At 40.6% G+C, this 18,554-nt stretch overlaps 1 protein-coding gene across 7 annotated transcripts in view; it reads right to left on the bottom strand.

Moving 5' to 3' along the window:
• Positions 1-18,554, bottom strand: part of LOC115444122 (myb protein) — a 76,506-nt gene that overhangs the window by 10,247 nt on the left and 47,705 nt on the right. For 4 of the 7 annotated variants that reach the window (XM_037443513.1, XM_037443491.1, XM_037443499.1 and 1 more), the window contains 8 exons: positions 10,448-10,545; positions 10,020-10,154; positions 8,415-8,595; positions 5,997-6,181; positions 2,831-2,922; positions 2,023-2,171; positions 1,034-1,195; positions 172-257 (listed from right to left, as the gene is read on the bottom strand). In XM_037443513.1, the coding sequence (XP_037299410.1) occupies positions 172-257; positions 1,034-1,195; positions 2,023-2,171; positions 2,831-2,922; positions 5,997-6,181; positions 8,415-8,595; positions 10,020-10,154; positions 10,448-10,545 (1,088 nt within the window). The remainder of the gene's footprint in view (positions 1-171; positions 258-1,033; positions 1,196-2,022; positions 2,172-2,830; positions 2,923-5,996; positions 6,182-8,414; positions 8,596-10,019; positions 10,155-10,447; positions 10,546-18,554) is intronic. The other 3 variants (XM_037443495.1, XM_037443504.1, XM_037443508.1) reach the window with 3 other exon arrangements.

Genomic DNA, 18,554 nt, shown 5'->3' with positions numbered 1-18,554 from the left:
GAGATGGGGCGATATCCGCATTACGCGCCCACTTGAAAAATTTATTACTTCCTCTGTCCTTTACCAATTACAATGCAGGTTTTGAATGGGCTTGTTTTTTTCTTTCTATTTGCTGTTAAATATATGATTATATACAAAATGAAACATAGTCAAATACACTACAATACTCACTTGGGCGTGTTGTTTTTGAGATGGTTCGGTCCGGGAGTGATGTTCACCGGCGTCGGCGTGTGCAGCAGCGGACTGGCGCTCCATTCCTGAAAAATTAATTATAACGTCGTTTATTTATAGCAATGTCACACTCAGTTACGTCTTTTATCTCGAAAGGTGTAGGCAGAGGCGCAACTGATGCACTTTTGATGTAATTCCAGGAAGTGACAGAAAGCGAGCTCATCACCATATCGGGTACAAATTCCAGATTCCAGGCTGATAATGAGTAGAAAAACTCGATATAAATCGAACCAGACACCTTAGCACTGCAGGCGTACCGCAATGCAACTACACCACTGAAGAAGTAAAATATATATTTTTTTTACTTTTTACGTACTGACCTAGACACACAGTTCAGTGTTTATGCCTCTTAATTGTAACTACATATTGAGCCCTACAAGGAACATAGTCCTCTTCTCCCCTCTGCCCATCCTAAGAGAGTTCCTTTCCTTTTCCTTTTCCTACTTATTGCATCATATAGTATGAATCACTGGAATCAATATCATTTGCACGCACTCCCTATTTGGCACTACTAAATTACTTTTGCGCATTGTATAGAGTCAGTCGCTCTTATACTCCTCAACGAATGAGTCCTATGTAAAAAAACTTGTTACAATATATTATATCCTGAAGCACCCATTGTTTTCTTCTTCAACCACCAACAAAAGGCAAAACCACAATTTACCCTACCAAATTTCCTCCAGTCCCCCGCGGTCGATAATCCGGAGGATTCCAGTATCTCATTCGCTTGTTACCACGCTGATCACTGCAGGGACACCTACTTAAAACGATCCGTATAAAGCCCGCGACGTGTATGCTTTACCTTAGTATGCGCGGCGTGTCGCAGCGGCGTGGACTCCACGGTGGAGAAGGAGACGCCGGCGGGAGAGTTGAGGAACTGTGACGGACTGAACGGCAGCGCCTTGATCGGAGTCACGCCGGACTCGCGACACTCCAACGCCTTGCTGATCGTGTCGGCCCACGGCTGGAATGGAAACGTTTGGTATTACAATTAGTTCATTTTAAATTACAATAATGACTTAATGACCTTAGTTAATAATATATATTTTCAACCTTAATGTTATTAAAATATTTATAACTTAAATATGAAACTGTTACAAGTTTTATCTAAATAAATTACACATTTTGCAAACGGTAGTGACTTTTTAGAGGATATTTTTATAAGTCAAAACTCAGAAATCTTATAAATTAAATCACATTTGTAACACATCACTAAAATTTCATTTGACCTCATATTAGAGACTCTAAATAGCCGACAGTACGCAAATGTTTTCTACAAAAACTAAGTAGTCATGCTATATCAAAAAATTATAATAGAAATAAAAATATATACAATATTAATAACAACATAGATTTTGATATTGCGTTAATAAATGAAACCAAAGATAAATTTTATATATGTGGAAAATAATATAAATTGAACCATTTACTTATCTTCCTGAAACAACACATTGCCATGCGTTATTCTAAGTATAGATGTAAAATAAGAACTAATTTTAATTTTTCATGTCCTAAAGCCACTACTACTCTAAGAGAATTCGTCGCAGCGACATCATACTTACAGTCAGAAATACACTCATGCGCACCATATTCGCAATAAACTACAGAATTATCAAAAAATCTGTAAACACACCGAGATCTTTGATATCAAATATTCGTTATTCACGATTATTCACACCACCCAATATTCATGATTTTTGGCACAATGTTAACAGATAGAGTATATTGGTTTCATTTATTAACGCAATGTCAAGATGACTGTATACAGTTCGATACAATACATGCACTCACATTAGGCGTTGGTGTCGGCACCTGAGTTTTCTTCTTCCGCCGCAGTATCGGCGGGGGACTGTTGGTCTCCATCTGTTTCTTCTTCGGCGAGGTGTACACGGTCGGCACCACTATCTCCTTCAACTCGTCCGCTTGCACTGAATATGTTACTGAAATTACAATTTTGTTTATATAGATTGTGTTTATATAAACGCCTATAAATCCCTAAAAGATTAGACAGAGGCGTAACGGTACCCACTGTTCACCATGTATGAAAGGCGACCCTATCGCCATGATACTGAATAGAAAAAACCCATACCACTTTGTCCGACCCGGGATTCGAACCCGAGACCTCAGCACAGCATTCATATAGTAGAAAAAATACAATACAATAGAGATTACCGTAAAAAGAGAACACTATAATTCCAGAAATACGCTTAAAAAAGAACAAGAAATAAATCTAATTTGTGTTATAGTTTTCTTTTTTATTACTTTTCTTCAATGTACTACAAAGCGAATATATGTATATACTAGCTTTTGCTCAGGGCTTCGTCTGCATGAAGGAGGTTTCCGAGATAGTACTTTTCCGACTTACTTGATAAGTATTGTTATATTATGACTAAATTACACAAAATCATTATAAATTGTAGCCTATGTGTTATCCTGATATATAAGCAATATTACTGTAAAGTTTCATCCAAATCCGTTCAGTAGTTTTATCGTGAAAGAGGAACAAACATACATGCATAAATATGTACGTACAGACATACATCCATGCTCACACTTTCGCATTTATAATATTAGTAGGATTATGCAATGGTGTTGTTACCTGTGTCCTGGTTGCATTCATTTGTGGCGGAGGCTTGCGACAAATAGTTTTTGATCGGAGAATTAGACGGCAACGATTCGATGTTCACAAACCTGCGGACAATACATTGTTTTATTATTATTTATATAGTACTAGTTGACCCGACAGACGTTGTCTCGTCTTAACTATGAATTGGCGCTGCATTCTGTCAATCGCTGACAGTTATTTCACACAATTGACAGTTATATAAAGTTAATATTTTCGTTAAGTTTTCTTAAATTTTCAAATTTTTCGCGCAGTTTTTAGTGTTTTTTCTTTCATAAAATCCTTCTCTTGACAATAACAAAACACAACAAAAAAAAAATAGTAAAATCGGTCCAGGATTTATATTTATATATAGCCTAGTTAGGTGTGGAACGGACTGCCAAGACGAATGTCCGCAGGTTCAAATCCCAAGGACACACACCTCTGACTTTTTAAAATCATGTGTGTATTCTTTGTGAATTTATCGTTCGTTTTATCGGTGAAGGAAAACATCGTGAGGAAACCTGCACATCTGAGAAGTTCTCTATAGGAATTTCCAAGGTGTGTGAAGTCTGCCAACCCGCACTAGGCCAGCGTGGTGGACTGAGGCCTGATCCCACTCAGTAGTAGAGGAGGTCCGTGCCCAGCAGTGGGACAGTATAGAATACGGGGCTGATATTATTATTATTATGAAATAAATATGATATGGTGTACTGACTTGAAGGGCGAGTCGACGAGCTGCACGTCTGCGGCGACGAGTCCGGCGCGGCGCGGCGGCAGGCTGTGCGGCTGCAGGCTGTGCAGCTGCGACTGCAGCACGCGGCGGCAGTGCAGCACGTGGCGCGACGGCTGGCTCGAGTTGTATAGGTGAATGGTGGTAGAGGCTGTATGGTGGCGGGCACTCACTTGAAGGGCGAGTCGACGAGCTGCACGTCTGCGGCGACGAGTCCGGCGCGGCGCGGCGGCAGGCTGTGCGGCTGCAGGCTGTGCAGCTGCGACTGCAGCACGCGGCGGCAGTGCAGCACGTGGCGCGACGGCTGGCTCGAGTTGTATAGGTGAATGGTGGTAGAGGCTGTATGGTGGCGGGCACTCACTTGAAGGGCGAGTCGACGAGCTGCACGTCTGCGGCGACGAGTCCGGCGCGGCGCGGCGGCAGGCTGTGCGGCTGCAGGCTGTGCAGCTGCGACTGCAGCACGCGGCGGCAGTGCAGCACGTGGCGCGACGGCTGGCTCGAGTTGTATAGGTGAATGGTGGTAGAGGCTGTATGGTGGCGGGCACTCACTTGAAGGGCGAGTCGACGAGCTGCACGTCTGCGGCGACGAGTCCGGCGCGGCGCGGCGGCAGGCTGTGCGGCTGCAGGCTGTGCAGCTGCGACTGCAGCACGCGGCGGCAGTGCAGCACGTGGCGCGACGGCTGGCTCGAGTTGTATAGGTGAATGGTGGTAGAGGCTGTATGGTGGCGGGCACTCACTTGAAGGGGCGAGTCGACGAGCTGCACGTCTGCGGCGACGAGTCCGGCGCGGCGCGGCGGCAGGCTGTGCGGCTGCAGGCTGTGCAGCTGCGACTGCAGCACGCGGCGGCAGTGCAGCACGTGGCGCGACGGCTGGCTCGAGTTGTATAGGTGAATGGTGGTAGAGGCTGTATGGTGGCGGGCACTCACTTGAAGGGCGAGTCGACGAGCTGCACGTCTGCGGCGACGAGTCCGGCGCGGCGCGGCGGCAGGCTGTGCGGCTGCAGGCTGTGCAGCTGCGACTGCAGCACGCGGCGGCAGTGCAGCACGTGGCGCGACGGCTGGCTCGAGTTGTATAGGTGAATGGTGGTAGAGGCTGTATGGTGGCGGGCACTCACTTGAAGGGCGAGTCGACGAGCTGCACGTCTGCGGCGACGAGTCCGGCGCGGCGCGGCGGCAGGCTGTGCGGCTGCAGGCTGTGCAGCTGCGACTGCAGCACGCGGCGGCAGTGCAGCACGTGGCGCGACGGCTGGCTCGAGTTGTATAGGTGAATGGTGGTAGAGGCTGTATGGTGGCGGGCACTCACTTGAAGGGCGAGTCGACGAGCTGCACGTCTGCGGCGACGAGTCCGGCGCGGCGCGGCGGCAGGCTGTGCGGCTGCAGGCTGTGCAGCTGCGACTGCAGCACGCGGCGGCAGTGCAGCACGTGGCGCGACGGCTGGCTCGAGTTGTATAGGTGAATGGTGGTAGAGGCTGTATGGTGGCGGGCACTCACTTGAAGGGCGAGTCGACGAGCTGCACGTCTGCGGCGACGAGTCCGGCGCGGCGCGGCGGCAGGCTGTGCGGCTGCAGGCTGTGCAGCTGCGACTGCAGCACGCGGCGGCAGTGCAGCACGTGGCGCGACGGCTGGCTCGAGTTGTATAGGTGAATGGTGGTAGAGGCTGTATGGTGGCGGGCACTCACTTGAAGGGCGAGTCGACGAGCTGCACGTCTGCGGCGACGAGTCCGGCGCGGCGCGGCGGCAGGCTGTGCGGCTGCAGGCTGTGCAGCTGCGACTGCAGCACGCGGCGGCAGTGCAGCACGTGGCGCGACGGCTGGCTCGAGTTGTATAGGTGAATGGTGGTAGAGGCTGTATGGTGGCGGGCACTCACTTGAAGGGCGAGTCGACGAGCTGCACGTCTGCGGCGACGAGTCCGGCGCGGCGCGGCGGCAGGCTGTGCGGCTGCAGGCTGTGCAGCTGCGACTGCAGCACGCGGCGGCAGTGCAGCACGTGGCGCGACGGCTGGCTCGAGTTGTATAGGTGAATGGTGGTAGAGGCTGTATGGTGGCGGGCACTCACTTGAAGGGCGAGTCGACGAGCTGCACGTCTGCGGCGACGAGTCCGGCGCGGCGCGGCGGCAGGCTGTGCGGCTGCAGGCTGTGCAGCTGCGACTGCAGCACGCGGCGGCAGTGCAGCACGTGGCGCGACGGCTGGCTCGAGTTGTATAGGTGAATGGTGGTAGAGGCTGTATGGTGGCGGGCACTCACTTGAAGGGCGAGTCGACGAGCTGCACGTCTGCGGCGACGAGTCCGGCGCGGCGCGGCGGCAGGCTGTGCGGCTGCAGGCTGTGCAGCTGCGACTGCAGCACGCGGCGGCAGTGCAGCACGTGGCGCGACGGCTGGCTCGAGTTGTATAGGTGAATGGTGGTAGAGGCTGTATGGTGGCGGGCACTCACTTGAAGGGCGAGTCGACGAGCTGCACGTCTGCGGCGACGAGTCCGGCGCGGCGCGGCGGCAGGCTGTGCGGCTGCAGGCTGTGCAGCTGCGACTGCAGCACGCGGCGGCAGTGCAGCACGTGGCGCGACGGCTGGCTCGACGAGTTGCTCGGCGCCGGCTCGCTCGGCGGCTCCGCCCACGACTGCTGCCGGACAATGAGGTGGCGATAAATAACGGTGCGATGGGCTCGCCCTTTTTCATTTCCTGACATGAAATATATGCGTCGGAAAGTGGAGGCAGTTGCGCCTCTGCTTGCCTACCCCTTCGGGGATAAAAGAGAGTGTGTATATAAAAATACATAAACTGAAAATATACATAGTCTAGCATACTACGGTTTCAACAAACAGGCTTAAATATATCTATTAAACATCTTTCGTCAGTTGATATTCTTATTCAACCCTATTCCTTTTCCATAAGCTGCAATGAAGTCTTTAATTTTATCGACCCAGTATAAAAAAGATACTCTAATAGCAATATTAACAAATGCATCTCAACTTCGCTCTGAAATACCATAAGCGCTGTCATGTTAAAGTCAACGTCTTAAGATCGTCGCTAAAACATATCAACAAAATGTTACGTAATATCTTAAGTTGTAACGTACGAGAATTCTATTTATTAAACAACGCCAAATCAGATATCAGACGATCATGATTAATCACATTTATTTTTTAAATAAATTAACACCTCAAAAATCTACTTAAGATCCTACTCAAAAGTGAGATTGTTTTTTTTTTAATACGGGTCTTAGAACTAAAAAGGCCTAAGTAAAAAAAATACTATTCATGGAAAAGGAACAAAATTAATCCGGAAATCTTTGGAGGCATCTTTAATCTTTTCAGCAAAGATTTATAATAAATAATCTGTGTACCACCATCTAGATATTGGGCCGTCCAAGTATTACGTATCGCAATTTGTGCAATTTTTGAACCCTCCACCGTCCCGTGTAACGCGCCGTAACATTTTCCTGTACGCCACCGCCCTAAAGTATGTAACTCCAAAATTACAAATTTTTCCTAATACAATCAAGTTACCCAAAACACCGGAAAGTCGCTAAAATACCTTTGTTATTGTTTGAAAAGAAAAAAAACAATGTTACATAACGCTTTGTACGAGAGCCCCCTCCCGCCCCTGTAACGCATCGTAACGTTTTACAAGACACCTATATTCCCCGAATTGCGTTACGTAATACTTGAACGGACCCTAAACTAAATATATGAAAATGTTTTTGCACTTCCCTTTACAGCAAAAACAGAATACATTTTGAAATAGGTAACTGAGGACTGAGACCTTATTAACATAGACGCGGGACGTCGCGCGTGACGTTGAGTCGTTGAATAAAGATACCATCATAAATTATTGTTTTTCTACTATTCATGACAATTTTATATCTAATTTTTTCCAAAAAAAATTAAATATAAAAACGTTATAATAGTGAGCCAGCGACCCAACTCTATCAAATAGGAAATATTTATTTTTATCTACATCTGATGATACCATATTTAAAGAAATCATTATCCTTCTTCACTGCACTGTTGTAAGTTAAGAACAAAATAAAAAAAAAATGTTTTTTTTTTAATCAGCTAATCATTAACAGTCTTACTTATAAACTTGTTTTAGCGTTAAGAGGTGGTTAAGAATTGCTTAAATAGCTGTCAAAACATCATCACTTACCTAGTTTAAACCTTATTAAGAGGCAAAATGGCGGGTTTTGACTTACAGCTGATCGAGTAAATTAGTGTTTTAACTAAGCATAACTTAACGAAATTTTTATAAGTAAGACTGTAAATACAACAGAAATAACCAAAAATGAGTAGATATATATTTATTTTAGGTTATCGTTCTTTAAATATGATATATTTGTAACTAGATTATATAGTATTCAAATACCTTATCCACGTATATAACGGTGGCGTATTATGAAATACCTCAACCGAAGTGTTTTAGTACGAAAACACCACTTTTAATGAATGTTGAATTGTGTGATAAAATATCTAAACTAAAATGGAATAGAGTTATGGAACACAAAGCGATGATAGCGCAGGCTTAAACAAAATTAACATAAATTGAGTTATGTCACTTGGTCTTTGGTAGTTATAATGCAAAAACGTTAAACAAATTTTGAAATGTTTTTTTTTATTTACCATGTTATGCGTTTGCAAATCAATGTAGATTTTAAAAAAAGTTTTTACACATTGGCCAAATTAGAATATTTATTTGCCTTTAATATTTTTTACGAAACTTAAATCTCTCCCTACCTTAATAAAAAAATTAAATTCACAAAAATAACACAAAAAAAATTTTGCACCCTCGTGACAAAACCCACCAACCGAAAAAAACATAAAAACAAACAGAAAAAAACCATAAAAAGCCAAGCTCACATCGTTATAGGCGACAGTGACTTTGTCAGTGCATTCGTGGAAGGCGTTAGAGGCGGGCTCGCTACACACAGCGCGCGGCTTTACCCGCTTGCGGCGCAGAGACTCGAAGCTGTCGAGGAGGTCGGGCTCGTACTTGCGCCGCATCGTCGAGTTCCAGTGGTTCTTTATCGCGTTGTCCGTCCTGGAAGGGAAACACATTGCTTTAAATAAAAAAATAAATGTGTTAAAAAATCTTTTTTTTTTTTATATGTAGCACTATTTGTAAAATAAATACGTTGTGTTTAAAAAGATTTTTTTTTTATTTGTACCGCTAGTACTGTTTCCATGCATGACATCAAACGTTCGCTTTTCATATAATTTATTTGAACCTGTATAATGTACATTATTTATATTCCGTCAATATTAACTCTACCACCGTTTCGGAAAGCAGTTCTCACCAGAGAAGAACGGACAACATACGAAACTTTAAGTATAGCGCAAATGTTATTGCTGCCTGTACAAATACCTCGGTGCATCTGATCACTGACAAATTTATACTAACCCTGAGATAGGCCACTTAGTTTATGAGGTAACTATGCTGCCCCCTAGACCAAGGGCCTGTACACTGTACAGCCTATTAACAAATTTGCCACTGTATCTAATGGTAAAATTGACGTCCAAGTCTCGATTGACGAGAGATAATAATCTCGGCAGTCGATACAATGTCTTGAAACCAGATATACACTGGGCAGTGTTTATCTGGTTTCGCGTATACACTGGCAGTGTAAAGACTATCCCCCTCCCACCACTACAACTTGGTAAGCCAGGACCGTTAGCACGCATTAACACACCGAACGGTGAAGCTCGAAGTCTCAAGAAACACTAATCTTCCTTTATGCCACAAAGAAATTAATCAAATAGAAAGATAGAGTTGAACATATTAAATACCTACTTCCCCCTCATAGTAAAGCCGGCATAATCGCGTCGACTGTCGAGCGGTAATCATCTCTCGTCAGTCGACATTCTATCGGACCCCACTCCACTTACCATCAGGTGCAGTGGGATCATTTTACCGTGCACGAATAAAATAATAATAATAATAATATCAGCCCTGTATTATATACTGTCCCACTGCTGAGCATGGGCCTCCTCTACTACTGAGAGGGATTAGGCCTTAGTCCACCACGCTGGCCTAGTGCGGATTGGTAGACTTCACACACCTTCGAAATTCCTATAGAGAACTTCTCAGATGTGCAGGTTTCCTCACGATGTTTTCCTTCACCGATAAAGCAAACGATAATTCACAAAGAATACACACATGATTTTTTAGAAAAGTCAGAGGTGTGTGCCCTTGGGATTTGAACCTGCGGACATTCGTCTCGGCAGTCCGTTCCACACCCAACTAGGCTATCGCTGCTTATAAAAAAAAGCATACACGTAATTACTAAACCCACTTTCCGCCGTCATCCCAGGATGTGGCCAATATGTTACTAATTCCACACTCCGGCCTGATACTGAATAGCAAAACCAATATCACTTTGCCCAACCCTGGAATCGAACCTGGACCTTGTACCGAATACAACGACAGTACCGAAGCAGGCGTTAATTCTGTTCGTAGCTACTGACCTGCCCGGCAGTAGTTTGGCGATCTTGGCCCACTGGTTGCCGAGTTGTTTGTGCGCCTGGTAGATGACGCGGTCCTCGTGCTCCGTCCACGCGGTCTTCTTTATCGACGGGTTCAGGTGGTTGTGCCACCTCTCTCTGGAAACATATATATTTATGTAATATGGAATTACAATTTTATAGGCTGTTGGAAAGAAGGTAACATTCACAAGGACCTAGCGATGTGATTATCTGTCAATTCAATCAGAATTTTAGTTTTATCCATAACATGAAATTGATGTCAAGACTACTGCCCTAGGTTAAACGCATACAACTACTTCCTTGCTCTTTGATGAATACTCGGAGTGAATATGAAATTTTGTAGAAAAAAACTCAGAAATCGCTACGAATTCTGATGAAAAGTTAGTGAGGTCCTATAGATATAACATTACCTGCACTGTTTCCCTATCCTGCCCTTCAACTGCCTCGCAATAAGCGTCCATTTCTTGGGCCCGTACTTCGCGACCAATTCTACGACTTTCTCGTCTTCCTGTGGACAAAACAAAATAAAACTTAATACTTCGCAATAAAGTGTGTTGTTATAAAGTTTAGTCACAAAATTGTAGAGCCAACACCTACGTTTTGGTTGCGACAAGAATAGGCTGGTTATACCACTATTACATTTTGTATTACGTATGATACTTCCGAAGGTCCTAATAATCCATCTATTTTAGTCCGAACTACTTCCACCCTACTCGCCCCTCCTATTAATTTAGATCACTCACCACCTTCCTTCTCTGCCTATCTTCTATATCACGCACGACTAACAACAATCGTATACAAAAATCAATGCAAAAAAGCAAAGTTACTAAACACAACAAAAAATGGAACAAAACCATCTGATCGAAGCGTGCGAAAATACGTTATATTACAAGGTGAACGGGTCCAGCGAGTATTCCGATCAGCTGTGTGGGTGTGTGACGTGGCTTACGACTGATTCCAATACAATACTAGCTTTTGCTCGGGGCTTAGCTCGCGTGAAGTAGTTTATTCCGGATTATTCCGGGATAAAATTAGCCTATGTCCTTCCCAGGGTCTTAAACTATCTCCAGACCAAATGTCACCGAAATCGGTTCAGTGGTTCAGCCGTAAAAGCATAACATAGAGATAGACATAGTTACTTTTACATTTATAACTTAAGTATGGATAGTAAGAATCCAATACAAATTCACCCATAACCATGTTCAATTTCATTCCGTATGATCCTTATCCGCTGTGGTTAAGATCTTTCAGGAATCATTTGACTATCTAGCCCACACTGACTGGTAAGTTTGTTATATTTAGCTACTTTTTAAAAACACGGCAAAATGACTCCCCTGCCGGCAAAGTGACTCAACTCTACGGCAAAGTGACTGCACTTGGTGAGTATAGTCTAATCTCGATCGACGACAAATTAACTTGCTAGTGGATACCACGGCGACCTGTTCCAAACTGAATATACAGACATACCAGAACGTGACACCTTGAAATCCTAACTAGGTGCTGTGTTGGTATAATAACGAGCGAAGCTTCAAGCTAGTATAGCTAATCATAAATCACGACAGATGGTACACAATCAAATACAATATATTCCTTGTAAATATTTATCGCAAGACCGGAACAAATTCTTCCGATAGATAATATTTCGGCGACCGGTCTCTACCCTAACACAATATTTTAATGGTAAGTGTATTGCTGTTCAAATAGTATTGAATGACGAGAGATGAGTACTCGCCAGTTGATACCATTAGGACAGTGTTTGAAGCCGGATATACGCAGACTGATCTCGAGACGCGACACTTACACTATATTTCATACTTTGCACGATGGTCGCTATTCGCGTGACAACAATTACACCATCAGCAAATTGTTCATCAATATTCCTGAGTGAACACTAACCCCACATTAGAAGGATAAGGACCAAAGATTATATAATTATTCAAGCCAATACTCGAAAAAAAAACTCGCAACAACATGAACTAATTTAAATCGTGATCCAAATAATCGATTTAAATAGTTTTTGCGTTCATCCGATTTATTTTTATTTAGATACGCAACATTTACATATATGTTATAAAAAGTGCGAATGCTTTGTATCAATTTCTTAATTATTTAATTGGATGTTATAGGGCTAATCGATTATTTTAAGGAAGTTATGAATTTGCGCCTCAGGTGTATATTGGGTATCTAAAATCACAGATTGATAAACAACTTGTTTGGTTTATGGGCTGTGTTTTGCGAACTTAGGGCATGAGACCGTTCCCAGTTTAGACTTTTTTGGACAACGGGGGACCTTTGACTTTAAGACCCTCAAACCAAGGTCAATACGAACCATATCAAATCTAAATCAGGTCACAAATTCAAAGGACAGGTCAGAAAATATCAATTTACAGATTTATTTTAATCATAAATGACGCATGCCCAACTTAATTTTATTAGTAAAGTAAGATAGTATTAGTTAAATTACGATAATATAAGATAACCTAATATAAGCTTATACAATATAAGTAATAATAAAAAAGACAAAAATTATATAAAGAAATAAAAAACAAGAGAAACAAGAAAAAAAAAGAAAACAAAAAACTTTATTTTATTAATACTTAAGGCGATACCTCAAGGTCCATTTTCATACATTTTGTTTCGGCTTTAATCTGGGTAACTAAACAAGTATTGGCAAGTAAAGAATTTAAATTCACGTCTAGTTAGTGATTAGTTCTCGCAGTTGAAAGAAAAATGTAAAAATAATTAATAATCATGGATATTTCTGCCTTTACTTGCCAATACTTGTTTAGTTACCCAGATTAAAGCCGAAACAAAATGTATGAAAATGGACCTTGAGGTATCGCCTTAATCCAGCAGAGCAGAATAAATTCTCAAAGAGAACACTACCAATACTTCTGCCCGCCCCTATAGCGTGAGATTAATTGCAAACCAATAAACACAACATGTGGCCATAAAACATAATAATAAAAGTACTGGCTTTTTTATCTCGATTCATTCATGACATCATTCATTATCTCACACAGTTCGAGACGCCAGTGTTGGGGCCTCGTTAGGTTTCCTTTGGTATACCAAATACGACCTTGTTTCATCCCAATTAACGGCCGATTTCAAATAAATATGCAATTACGACATATATTAATATGAAATATGCAATATCTTAAAACATTAAACTATAGTCTATATCGTACATTTTCACTATTTTTTTTCAAACAATGCAATCTAAATACTTTCCGGTGTATTATGCTTGAAAAAGATGGATACGGTTGTAATTTTTATACTAAGTATTGTCTCTGTTGTCGACTTAAATTAAAATAATTTTAATAAAAAATTAAACCGCCTTCAAAAGCCACTCAAAACCACAAAATAATTTCATATAACCGGTATATATTGGAAACCAATTTTAGTGTCGGTGCCTAATTAAAATTGCTAGTTAAGCTAGATAAATACATTAACAAATATACGAAAACAATGTGCTGCCAGCGTACAAAGTCAACAAATCAGATCGTCGCTGGAGAAAAATAATGTATTACCTTTTATTTCTTTAGTTATTTTATTTTCTACATTTTCACTTTAAACCTGTGAGACACTTAATATGCTAGATTTGCACTATTTGAAATAGGACATACAAGTATGATCTTAACCTTTTCTGGTGGTAGGATATATTTTATATCCGCCCGGATAGCGACCACCGGACACTAGATGTTAAAACCCGACACGTAAGTGTGTCGCTCTCCGGGATCAGCCTGTGTATATCCGGTTGCAATAGGCCGGCATAACTGTGTCGACTGCCGAAGGGCAATCATCTCTCGTCAGTCAACATACTATTACCACTCCACTTACCATCAGGTACAGTGGAGTCACATAGCCGTGGCACTATAAAAAAAACCGAATTGCTCGAAGATGCCGGCTACACTACTACATCAGGGCCACTTTCAAATAAAATGATAGGATTTTTTTTTGTTTTACAGGTGATTTATATTGCAAGGTTGTAGATCCATTTTTACATTTAATGATATCAAAAAAAATATTTTTTTTTACTTATATTGTACAGTTATAGATCCATGGCCATCTATACCCACTTTTGTCTATTAATGTCACCCAAAAACACCACAGAATAAAGGAATACATGTTTAAAGTATACATACACTGTCCCCAAGTTATCCGTAAGTCTGTATGTTAAATAAACATTCGCACAGAACGAACGCACGTGGCGACGAACAAACAAAAAAACTTCTGACCGAGTCAAGGACGGATATATGTCACACCGTACTTGCTTAGGGCTGCCACCAATGCACTTACATTTCAATATATTTAAAAGAATAAGATAGAAAACAAACTAAGAATTGTTAATAATTAATAATAAAAAAACAAAACAAACAAACTTCATTGAGAAAGAGTCAATAAAGTAAAAAAAATCAATACATTAAAATAGATGAGAATTGTTTGTAACGTAAGCAGTGAAGAAAAGAATATGCTTCAATAAACAAAAATGCATTTTAAAGAAACATCAATATGAATAATTTATATCTTTAAATTTCAATATTATAGAAATATTTTATAGATTAATATTCTATAAGGTTTTTTTCCATTAAGGAGTGCCATGTCGAACCAGTATACATTATTTCTTTCCAATGATATTTTAACATATAACTTATTTGACTCTGTAATTTAACCATAAGCGATTCATAAAAATACTGTTGGCAACCCTACGCTAAATATTCATGATAAGGCGTTTTTACTAAAAGGAATTTGGTTCTTGAGTCCTGTTTTTAAATGCGGTATGCAGAATTCAAAACGACAGACATAATCTGTCATATATTATGATTTATTACAATGATAAATTACGTAAGTGAAAATAGGGGTGGCTCTTTATGATTAATTAAAAACAAGTTTTTATAAAAAGGTCAATTAAAAAACGCTAAACGTGTCCACGATTACATCATTCCAAAATATTGTATTCAAAAGCCAAAAAAATCTTCAAATGCTTATTAGGTATTTTTTAAAATCAGACCAATATAATTTGCATTGCCATTCGTATTATTTAGTCCATTAACTATAAAAATGCAAAAAACGATGAGACACGTAAATCAAATTGCACGTGGGCGAAGGCAATGGACCGGTAAATATAAAAATTCCACCATGTAAGGAAACAAAAGCTAAATGTATAAGGAAACTGTGTGACATTGAGTTGATTAGTTAGCACGAGTATACACGGTCAATTGACATTGCGTTCCTGAATGAAACCACATGCTTTTCTTCTTGAAAATAACTACAACTAGCGACCCGCCCCAGCTTCGCACGGGTGCAATATTTCTCCACTATTTAATGGATGTTATTATACATATAAACCTTCCTCTTGAATCACTCTATCTTTAAAAAACAACCGCATCAAAATCCGTTGCGTAGTTTTAAAGATTTAAGCATACATAGGGACAGAGAAAGCGACTTTGTTTTATACTATGTAGTGATACGTCACTCGATCTGTAGATGTGAATAAAAAAGCTTCGAACATAATAAATATCAATAAAAAGTAATTGTAATTTTACACGCCCTAATGCCACTACTACTACTTTAAGAGAATTTGTCGCAGTGCCAAATAAACTCACACACACGCCATATTCCCACTAAACTACCGAATGTAAAAAAAATCAGCAAAACAAAACTATGATTTTTGATGAAAATATTCGTTATTCGTGTATGATTTTTAGCACGAACATTGCTAGCAATAAAAGCTCTTAATGAAGGTCAAGAAGACCCACAAACCCAAAATACTTTTATACTAGAGAAAATATAGTAACCAGTATAAAGATAAAAAATAGAAGTTCATAATTATTGTTAAAACGCATTTAATTAAACGGTCGATAAACTTGTTTTACATAAAAACTGGATTTGTAAAAAATACTCGACAGACAACAGTTTTTAGATGGTATTTCGATTGCGCCTTATTGCCTTATTCTTTAGTCTCCAGATCTTGAAAAGTTTCGACGAATTATGTAATATATGTCTCTTATAGAAGGCATTAGATTCTGGCGAGATTTCTTTCAAAAGCTTCTTCACACCGCTTCATCTTTATCCAAAATTAATTCAATGTTAGTACAAAAATGGATTATTTAACTTCAACTTTCCTTACGTTCAAATTGCCTTATGGCCAAATTCCGAATTAACCGTGTTCAAAAAAACTCATACAGTGTTACCCGACTTAGAATAAATTCGACTGCCGACAACTATCGCAATCCATATTTATATTATAAATGCGAAAGTAACTCTGTCTGCTTGTTACGCTTTTAACAACTAAACTGACTGCTGACCGTCTGGGGATGCTTATTATCTTTGGCCAGTCGGCAACTTCTATGGACTTCACTTCGCTTTATCATCAGATGCAGCTAAACCACTTTACCGAGCAAGAATAAAAATAAACAGATTTCGATGGAATTTGGTATGGTGACAGTACGAGACCCTGGGAGGGAATAGGCTACTTTTATCCCGGGAAAATGGGACATTTATCGTGGAGCATATCGAAGCCGCCAGCAAGACGGTCATGGTCATAGTCCTATCAGCTGTTCTAAAATCAGCACAAGACTGTCATTCGCGATTGTATCTTCCACGTTTAAGACTGATAAGTTAATAAATTATCGTATACTAGCTGACCCGACAGACGTTGTCCCGTCTGAAGTAGGAATTTGCAGCGCGTATTCTGTCAATCGCTGACAGTTATTTCAAACAATTGACAGTTATATAAAATTAATATTTTCTTTAAGTTTTCTTAAATTTTCTAACGTTCCGCTCAACTTCCTTAATTTTTTCTTTCATAAGATCCTTCTCCTGACAATAACAAACAACAAAAAAAATATTGAAATCGGTCCAGCCGTTCACGCGTGATGGCGTGACCAAGGGAAATAGGGATTCATTTATATTTATATATAGATTACAAGAGTTGAAGCATGGAAGAAGACAGAGCGTACAATATTTTGTTTTAAGAAGAAACCTATGCAGTCACAATAAACTACATTACAAGGAGGTTGCGTTCATATTTTTTCAAAGACACACCTAAATTCTTACATTCGTGTTAATTTTATCATTTGCATTAGTTTATGGCGTGTATTATTAACTTACTGTCTTAGTCATCGCCTATTCAAGCGATTGTTTTTCATTGATACAATTTTTCTCACGGTTGGAGTTCCGTATGGGGTCATCGGTATGTGTTAATTTTATGACAACATAAATAATAAATATGATTTGGAGATCTTTGAGGAAATTATAAGCCAACATTTTAAACACAGTCGTATTCACAATAATTATAAGGACGTCCGGAGCCATGAGTAGAACTTATTAAAACAATAAGAATAGATGAAACAGCAAAACGGTGTAATAAGGAAGAGCCTCTTGCCATATATTGAACAAATCAATTCCATAAAAAAATTGGAACCGAATAATCCATAGCTATAAACGCAAAAGCTCAACTATTTAATGAATTCCCAAAAACAACACATAAAAAAACAATAAACCCACAAACAAACTGTTTAACATTCAAACCTATCGATACATCCAGTATGACATTTCGGAGGAGTGACGTCAATTTTGACCATAAAGATAGGCAGAGTTTATGAATGAAAACCATTGTTTATTCATGTTCTGAATATTGAATAGTCTTTGCATCACGTAATAATTTTTATTTGACATATTTGGTAAGATGCAATAATGCTATTGGCTAGTCGACCTCTTTAGAGACCTAGGACATTTTTAGCAAATCGACTTTAAGATCTTATTGATTCCTAGATATGAGTATTGATAGTAAGGAACACGAATAACCATAAACGGCATGCAAACATTGAGACATTTGCCTTACAAATCTATAATAATCGTTCTACTAAACTATCATACAGGTGGAAAAAAGCCCTCACTACTGAGAGTCCTTAATTCGTTGCCTTAGTGCAGGCAATTTCTCATGACCTACGAAATCTATACTAACATCGAAAGCTGAACTGCTGCTGCTGCTATTAATTTTATTTTCAATAATAGGAAGCTACATTACCCCTGAATGCTATAGACTACTTTTCTACCGTGGAAATATAAAATGAGACTTATCTTGGAAAAACTTTTTCACGTAGGCGGAGACGGGTGCACAAGCTAGTTCTTATATAAAATTCTTAAATACGGATGCTTCCTCGCGATCTGACGACAATAACAACTATTGAACAACAAACGTTTGTTCCAACATAACAAACGTTTGACCCAACATTGGCCAGTATGAATGACTATAATTATGCGGATGCGCAACGCGTGCAGGCTTGCAGCGATGATTCACAGACCGAGTGGCGTGGACATTGACATCTATGTGACGTAGCTGGCCTAATACTATCAATTATGCGCATGAGTGCATAGAATTGAAATGGACTTTGGATTGGCGAAGATAAGTTTGTGACTGCTGTTTTGATTTCATGTGAATACAATGCGATGTGATTGAATTTTTTCAACTTATTTCTAAGTTCGTCAATGATTGTCAGTATACCGTTTAAA

The sequence above is a fragment of the Manduca sexta genome, chromosome 5, assembly GCF_014839805.1.
Source record: "Manduca sexta isolate Smith_Timp_Sample1 chromosome 5, JHU_Msex_v1.0, whole genome shotgun sequence".
Taxonomy (NCBI): domain Eukaryota; kingdom Metazoa; phylum Arthropoda; class Insecta; order Lepidoptera; family Sphingidae; genus Manduca; species Manduca sexta.
Note: the sequence above shows the minus strand (reverse complement) of the source record. Positions and strands in the feature narration are given on the sequence as shown.